At 40.7% G+C, this 9,404-nt stretch overlaps 1 protein-coding gene across 1 annotated transcript; it reads left to right on the forward strand.

Annotated features, from left to right (window-relative positions):
- The first annotated feature begins 6,179 nt into the window (after nucleotides 1-6,179).
- Nucleotides 6,180-7,777, forward strand: LOC135570079 (stonustoxin subunit beta-like). The gene is made up of 3 exons (XM_065016142.1): nucleotides 6,180-6,350; nucleotides 6,546-6,592; nucleotides 6,972-7,777. The coding sequence occupies exons 2-3, from the start codon at nucleotides 6,571-6,573 to the stop codon at nucleotides 7,499-7,501; spliced, it is 552 nt and encodes a 183-aa protein (XP_064872214.1). The 5' UTR covers nucleotides 6,180-6,350; nucleotides 6,546-6,570; the 3' UTR covers nucleotides 7,502-7,777.
- The last annotated feature ends 1,627 nt before the right edge of the window (nucleotides 7,778-9,404 follow it).

The following is a 9,404-nucleotide window of genomic DNA, read 5'->3' on the forward strand; positions in this document are numbered from 1 at the left end:
CATGTCAGGTAGTCCTGGGGCATGGTCCTAGGGCTCAGGTCCTCCGAGAGAGAGAAAGAAAGAGATAAGGAGAGAATTAGAGAATGCACACTTAGATTCACACAGGACACCGAATAGGACAGGAGAAGTACTCCAGATATAACAAACTGACCCTAGCCCCCCGACACATAAACTACTGCAGCATAAATACTGGAGGTATTAGATATGGTGTGGACTGTATACTCAATACAATCTAAATCTGATACCTCACTGTCTAAATAGATATGGTGTGGACTGTATACTCAATACAATCTAAATCTGATACCTCACTGTCTAAATAGATATGGTGTGGACTGTATACTCAATACAATCTAAATCTGATACCTCACTGTCTAAATAGATATGGTGCGGACTGTATACTCAATACAATCTAAATCTGATACCTCGCTGTCTGTTTTCTGACTGATACTGATTTTTAAACTGGTCTGGTCAGTCTACTTACATATTTGTTAATATGCATCTTTCTATCTACAAGCAATACTTGGAAAATGTGTCATTTCTAGGCTGTGCCTCTCTGGTCTCAGCTCTGACGCTAAACCCAACACGTTATTTGTGCACAGGTTACAGTGTAAGCAGGGAAAGCTAAGTGTAACATTTGAATACAACCTGTCTGTCATTGTATTTCTTCTGTGTTTCAGACTCACTGGCTGTAAACTCACAGACACATCCTGTGAAGTGTTGGCCTCAGTTCTCAGTTCAAACCCCTCACACCTGAGAGAGCTGGATCTGAGTAACAATGACCTGAAGGATTCAGGAGTGAAGCTGCTCTCTGCTGGACTGGGGAATCCCCACTGTAAACTGGAGACTCTGAGGTCAGTATTCCTGTAGTTGGTCAACAAGTGATAACTGTTCACCAGATCCACATGTGTTTACCAGACGCACATAGTCCACACCATATGTGTTTGGACAGTGAAGCTTACAGTTTTAAATGTGGTGCTCCAGCATTTTGGATTTGAGATATAATGTTTCATATTAATTGACTGTACAGAATGTCACCTTTTATTTAAAGGTATTTTCATACATATATTTTTTACAGTTTATAAATGAAAACACTTTTATGTATCTAGTTCTCCCATTTGAAAAAGTCATAATATTTTGGATAAATTATTTTTGTCATAAGTTTAGTATTTGGTCCCATGTTCCATGCCTGCAGTGATTACATCAAGATTGTGATTCTACTAACTTGGTGAATTAATTTGCAGTTTGTCTTGGTTGTGTTTTAGATGTTTTCCTCATAGAAACTGAATGGTGAATAATGTCCTGTCATTTTGGAGTCACTTCACTTGTATTGTCAGTAAGAATAGAAGATGTTTCTGAACACTTCTACATTCATGTGGATGCTACTATGATGATGAATAATCAGGAATGAATCGAGAATGATGATGAATGAGAAAGTTACAGAGGAACAAAGATCAGACCCCCTCTGTTATTGGTAATGGTGAGAGGTTAGCATGTTTTGTTGTATCCTCTGTTATTGTTGTAGTCTCTGTAATTGGTAATGGTGAGAGGTTAGCATGTTTTGTTGTAGTCTCTGTTATTGGTAATGGTGAGAGGTTAGCATGTTTTGTTGTAGCCTCTGTTATTGGTAATGGTGAGAGGTTAGCATGTTTTGTTGTATCCTCTGTTATTGGTAATGGTGAGAGGTTAGTATGTTTTGTTGTAGCCTCTGTTATTGGTAATGGTTATGTTTTGTTGTAGCCTCTGTTATTGGTAATGGTGAGAGGTTAGCATGTTTTGTTGTAGCCTCTGTTATTGGTAATGGTGAGAGGTTAGCATGTTTTGTTGTATCCTCTGTTATTGGTAATGGTGAGTTAGTATGTTTTGTTTAGCCTCTGTTATTGGTTTGAGAGGTTTGTTTTAGCCTCTGTTATTGGTAATGGTTAGCATGTTTTGTTGTAGTCTCTGTTAGTAATGTTTAGCATGTTTTGTTGTAGCCTCTGTTATTGGTAATGGTGAGAGGTTAGCATGTTTTGTTGTAGCCTCTGTTATTGGTAATGGTGAGAGGTTAGCATGTTTTGTTGTATCCTCTGTTATGGTGGAGGTTAATGGTGAGCCTCTGTTATTGGTTAGTATGTTTTGTTGTAGCCTCTGTTATTGGTAATGGTGAGAGGTTAGCATGTTTTGTTGTAGCCTCTGTTATTGGTAATGGTGAGAGGTTAGCATGTTTTGTTGTATCCTCTGTTATTGGTAATGGTGAGAGGTTAGTATGTTTTGTTGTAGCCTCTGTTATTGGTAATGGTGAGAGGTTAGCATATTTTGTTGTAGTGTCTGTTATTGGTAATGGTGAGAGGTTAGCATGTTTTGGTGTATCCTCTGTTATTGGTAATGTTGTGATGTTAACATGTTTTGTTGTAGCCTCTGTTATTGGTAATGGTGAGAGGTTAGTATGTTTTGTTGTAGCCTCTGTTATTGGTAATGGTGAGAGGTTAGCATGTTTTGTTGTAGCCTCTGTTATTGGTAATGGTGAGAGGTTAGCATGTTTTGTTGTAGTCTGTTATTGGTAATGGTGAGAGGTTAGTATGTTTTGTTGTAGCCTCTGTTATTGGTAATGGTGAGAGGTTAGCATGTTTTGTTGTAGCCTCTGTTATTGGTAATGGTGAGAGGTTAGCATATTTTGTTGTAGTGTCTGTTATTGGTAATGGTGAGAGGTTAGCATGTTTTGGTGTATCCTCTGTTATTGGTAATGTTGTGATGTTAACATGTTTTGTTGTAGTCTCTGTTATTGGTAATGGTGAAAGGTTAGCATGTTTTGTTGTAGTCTCTGTTATTGGTAATGGTGAGAGGTTAGCATGTTTTGTTGTAGCCTCTGTTATTGGTAATGGTGAGAGGTTAGCATGTTTTGTTGTAGCCTCTGTTATTGGTAATGGTGAGAGGTTAGCATGTTTTGTTGTAGCCTCTGTTATTGGTAATGGTGAGAGGTTAGCATGTTTTGTTGCAGCCTCTGTTATTGGTAATGGTGAGAGGTTAGTATGTTTTGTTGTAGCCTCTGTAACTTTCTCACTCATTATTATTCATGATTCTTTCATGATTTTTCTTAATCATGACATCATCAGGATTAATTTATTATTGTTTAGAAACATGTTATCTACTCTCTTAGACAGAAAAGTTACTCCACTCATCATCCACCATTTTATTATTGGGCAAAACACAACCAAAAACACAACCAAAACAAACTGCAAATGCAACCAACGAGTTTACGACAAAAAACTACATTTTTGACTATTTTAATACACTATGAGTGAATTGTTCAGAATACTTAAGACTTCTTCAAATGGGGAAACTGGAAACATAAAGTGTTTTCATTTTTAATAGTGAAACAGATATGTATTAAAATACCCTCAAATTAAAGGTGACATTATAAACTGTCACCTCATATGAAACATTTGACCTCAAATCCAAAATGTTGGAGAATAGAGCCACATTTAAAATGTTAGCTTCACTGTCAAAATAGATATGGTGTGGACTGTATACTCAATACAATCTAAATCTGATACCTCACTGTCTGTCTTTTGACTGATACTGATTTTTAAACTGGTCTGGTCAGTCTACTTACATATTTGTTAATATGCATCTTTCTATCTACAAGCAATACTTGGAAAATGTGTCATTTCTAGGCTGTGCCTCTCTGGTCTCAGCTCTGAGGCTAAACCCAACACGTTATTTGTGCACAGGTTACAGTGTAAGCAGAGAAAGCTAAGCGAAATATTTTAATACATCCTGTCTGTCATTGTATTTCTTCTGTGTTTCAGACTCACTGTCTGTAAACTCACAGACACATCCTGTGAAGTGTTGGCCTCAGTTCTCAGTTCAAACCCCTCACACCTGAGAGAGCTGGACCTGAGTAACAATGACCTGAAGGATTCAGGAGTGAAGCTGCTCTCTGCTGGACTGGGGAATCCCCACTGTAAACTGGAGACTCTGAGGTCAGTATTCCTGTAGTTGGTCAACAAGTGATAACTGTTCACCAGATCCACATGTGTTTACCAGACACACATAGTCCACACCATATGTGTTTGGACAGTGAAGCTTACAGTTTTAAATGTGGTGCTTTGATCCAGCATTTTGGATTTGAGATATAATGTTTCATATTAATTGACTGTACAGAATGTCACCTTTTATTTAAAGGTATTTTCATACATATTTATTTTACAGTTTATAAATGAAAACACTTTATGTATCTAGTTCTCCCATTTGAAAAAGTCATAATATTTTGGATAAATTATTTTTGTCATAAGATTAGTATTTGGTCCTATATTCCAAGCCTGCAGTGATTACATCAAGCTTGTGATTCTACTAACTTGTTGAACTTATTTGCAGTTTGTCTTGGTTGTGTTTTAGATGTTTTCCTAATAGAAACTGAATGGTGAATAATGTCCTGTCATTTTGGAGTCACTTCACTTGTATTGTCAGTAAGAATAGAAGATGTTTCTGAACACTTCTACATTCATGTGGATGCTACCAAGATTATGAATAATCATGAATGAATAGAGAATGATGATGAACGAGAAAGTTACAGAGCCACAAAGATCAGACCCCCTCTGTTATTGGTAATGGTGAGAGGTTAGCATGTTTTGTTGTAGCCTCTGTTGTTGGTAATGGTGAGAGGTTAGCATGTTTTGTTGTAGTCTGTTATTGGTGGTTATTGGTAATGGTGAGAGGTTAGTATGTTTTGTTGTAGCCTCTGTTATTGGTAATGGTGAGAGGTTAGTATGTTTTGTTGTAGCCTCTGTTATTGGTAATGGTGAGAGGTTAGCATGTTTTGTTGTAGCCTCTGTTATTGGTAATGGTGAGAGGTTAGCATGTTTTGTTGTATCCTCTGTTATTGGTAATGGTGAGAGGTTAGCATGTTTTGTTGTAGTCTCTGTTATTGGTAATGGTGAGAGGTTAGTATGTTTTGTTGTAGTCTCTGTTATTGGTAATGGTGAGAGGGTAGCATGTTTTGTTGTAGTCTCTGTTATTGGTAATGGTGAAAGGTTAGCATGTTTTGTTGTATCCTCTGTTATTGGTAATGGTGAGAGGTTAGTATGTTTTGTTGTAGCTCTGTTATGGGTAATGGTGAGAGGTTACCATGTTTTGTTGTAGCCTCTGTTATTGGTAATGGTGAGAGGTTAGCATGTTTTGTTGTATCCTCTGTTAATGGTGGTAATGTAGGTGAGAGGTTAGCATGTTTTGTTGTAGTCTCTGTTATTGGTAATGGTGAGAGGTTAGCATGTTTTGTTGTATCCTCTGTTATTGGTAATGGTGAGAGGTTAGCATGTTTTGTTGTAGTCTCTGTTATTGGTAATGGTGAGAGGTTAGCATGTTTTGTTGTAGCCTCTGTTATTGGTAATGGTGAGAGGTTAGTATGTTTTGTTGTAGTCTCTGTTATTGGTAATGGTGAGAGGTTAGCATGTTTTGTTGTATCCTCTGTTATTGGTAATGGTGAGAGGTTAGCATGTTTTGTTGTAGCCTCTGTTATTGGTAATGGTGAGAGGTTAGCATGTTGTAGCCTCTGTTATTGGTAATGGTGAGAGGTTATCATGTTTTGTTGTAGCCTCTGTTATTGGTAATGGTGAGAGGTTAGTATGTTTTGTTGTAGTCTCTGTTATTGGTAATGGTGAGAGGTTAGCATGTTTTGTTGTAGACTCTGTTATTGGTAATGGTGAGAGGTTAGCATGTTTTGTTGTAGTCTCTGTTATTGGTAATGGTGAGAGTTTAGCATGTTTTGTTGTAGTCTCTGTTATTGGTAATGGTGAGAGTTTAGCATGTTTTGTTGTAGTCTCTGTTATTGGTAATGGTGAGAGGTTAGCATGTGTTGTTGTAGCCTCTGTTATTGTTATTGGTGAGAGGTTAGCATGTTTTGTTGTAGCCTCTGTTATTGGTAAATTGCTAAATCTGATTCCTCACTGTCTGTCTTCTGACTGATACTACTTTTAAACTGGTCTGGTCAGTCTACTATAATATTTGTACTATACATTTTTCTATCTGCAGGCAATACTTTGATAATTTGTCATTTATAATAATGATACATTCATTTATGAATAGATATGGAAGGTTTCAGGACACTGATATATCTGAATATGTTGAAAAAATATACTGCCACTATTTTCCCCACCAAAGAATATCAGTGTGATTTAATATGATTTGACTCTTTGCAGGCTGTCAGGCTGTCTAGTCACAGAGGAAGGCTGTGCTTCTCTGGTCTCAGCTCTGAGGTCAAACCCCTCACACCTGAGAGAGCTGGACCTGAGCTACAATCACCCAGGAGACTCAGGAGTCAGACTGCTCTCTGCTGGACTGGAGGATCCACACTGCAGACTGGAGAAACTCAAGTATGTAGAGGGTTTATGTCAATGTTCATATCAGACATGTTGGACTTATCAGGCTGGTTAAGACAAACATTCTAACCACCACTTGGACAAAGTTATATGCTGACTGTGTGTGTGTGTGTGTGTGTGTGTGTGTGTGTGTGTGTGTGTGTGTGTGTATCCCTCAATGACTGTCTGTTCTTCTGCTTACCGCTACAGTGTGGAACATGGTGGAGAGAACAGAATGAAACCTGGGCTTAGAAAATGTGAGTGTTGACTGCTGTGAAGAATATGACTAAGAATAAGTCTTAATTCAAGTTAAGTCAAAGACCACCATCATTACTGACTTGGTCATATTAAATATCAGCTGTAGTTCTACAGAAGCAGAAATCAGGGACACCAAAGTTTACAAAGAGTTGATTTGATAATGTGTGTGTGTGTGTGTGTGTGTGTAATTAATGGGAATAAGTGTGTTTTATATTACCATACAGTATAACATATGAGTATTCAACAAGTCTCAAGTTACCTTAACTTCTCCTTTTGATACCTAGAAACATCTACATTAAATGAATTAGTGAAAAGTGAGTTAACATTCTAATGTGAATGATGATGATTTCTAATATTGTGTCTGGTTTCATCCATCAGATGTCTGTGATCTCACACTGGACCTAAACACAGTAAACAGACTCCTCTCTCTGTCTGAGGAGAACAGAAAGGTGACATGTAGGAGAGAGAAGCAGCTGTATCCTGATCACCCAGAGAGATTTGAGGGCTGTGGACAGGTGCTGTGTAGCGAGGGTCTGACTGGGCGCTGTTACTGGGAGGTAGAGTGGAGTGGGAGAATGGGGGCTGTTATAGGAGTGACATATAAAGGAATCAACAGGAGAGGAAGGGTTAAGGACTGTTGTCTTGGATACAATGACAAGTCCTGGAGTCTGTTCTGCTCTGTCAACAGTTACATTGCCAGGCACAATAATAATCCCACTACCATAGACGTCCCCTCCTCCAGCTCCCACAGAGTAGGAGTGTATCTGGACTGGCCAGCCGGCACTCTGTCCTTCTATAGAGCCTCCTCTGACACACTGACCCACCTGATCACATTCACCTCCACATTCACTGAGCCCCTCTATCCAGGGTTTAGGGTTTGTTCTGACTCCTCAGTGTCCCTAAAATAACATGACACACACACACACACACACAATAATAACCTGTAAATAATACACACACTGGACTCACACACACACACACACACTGGATACACACACACACTGGACTGACACACACAGACACACACTGAATACACACACTGGACTCACACACACACACTGGACAACCACACACAAACACACTGGATACACACACACACTGGACTCACACACACACACACTGGATACACACACACACTGGACTCACACACACACACACACACTGGACAAACACACACACACACACTGGACAAACACACACACACACACACTGGATACACACACACTGGACTCACACACTGGATCCACACACACACTGGACTCACACACACACACACACACACACACACACACACACACACACACACACACACTGGACACACACTGGACAAACACACACACACACACACACACACACACACATACACACACACTGGACACACACACACTGGACACACACACACACTGTACACACACACACACTGGACACACACACACACACACACTGGACACACACACACACACACACTGGACACACACACACAAACACACAGTGGACACACACACACTGGACACACACACACTGCACACACACACACACACACACACAAACTGGACACACACACACACACACTGGACACACACACACACAAACACACACTGGACACACACACTGGACACACACACACACACTGGACACACACAGACTGGACACACACACACACACACACTGGACACACACACAAACACTAGACACACACACACAGACTGGACAGACACACACACTGGACACAAACAGACTGGACACACACACACAAACAGGACACACACACACACACTGGACACTCACACACACATACTGGACACAGACACACACACACACTGGACACACACACACACACACACACACACTGGATACACACACACACACTGGACTCACACACACACACACACACACACACACTGGACAAACAAACACACACACACACACACTGGACACACACACACACTGGACACACACACACACACTGGACACACACACACACATACTGGACACAGACACACACACACACTGGACACACACACACACACACACACACACTGGATACACACACACTGGACTCACACACACACCCACACACACTGGACAAACAAACACACACACACACAAACTGGACACACACACACACACACACTGGACACAAACAGACTGGACACACACACACACACTGGACACACACACACACACACACACACACACACACACACACTGGACACACACACACTGGACACACACACACACAGACTGGACACACACACACAGACTGGACACACACACACACACACTGGACACACACACACACACACACTGGACACACACACACACACACACACACACACACACACTGGACACACACACTGGACATACACACACACACTGTACACACACACACACACACACACACTGGACACACACACACAGACTGGACACACACACACACTGGACACACACACACAGACTGGACACACACACACACACTGGACACACACACACAGACTGGAAACACACACAGACTGGACACACACACACTGGACACACACACACACACACACACTGGACACTCACACACACATACTGGACACAGACACACACACACACTGGACACACACACACACACACACACACCCACTGGACACACACACACACACACACACACTGGATACACACACACACACTGGACTCACACACACACACACACACACTGGACAAACAAACACACACACACACACTGGACACATACACATACACACACACACTGAACACACACACTGGACACACACACACAAACTGGACACACACATACACACTGGA

This window comes from Oncorhynchus nerka, unplaced genomic scaffold (assembly GCF_034236695.1).
Source record: "Oncorhynchus nerka isolate Pitt River unplaced genomic scaffold, Oner_Uvic_2.0 unplaced_scaffold_1121, whole genome shotgun sequence".
NCBI classification, from domain to species: Eukaryota; Metazoa; Chordata; class Actinopteri; order Salmoniformes; family Salmonidae; genus Oncorhynchus; species Oncorhynchus nerka.

Excerpts from the sequence above, each read along its gene's own strand:
- LOC135570079 (XM_065016142.1), top strand. The coding sequence starts at position 6,571 with ATGAAACCTGGGCTTAGAAAAT. Across the intron at positions 6,593-6,971 it reads GAAACCTGGGCTTAGAAAAT|ATGTCTGTGATCTCACACTG; the intron begins GTGAGTGTTGAC and ends TTCATCCATCAG.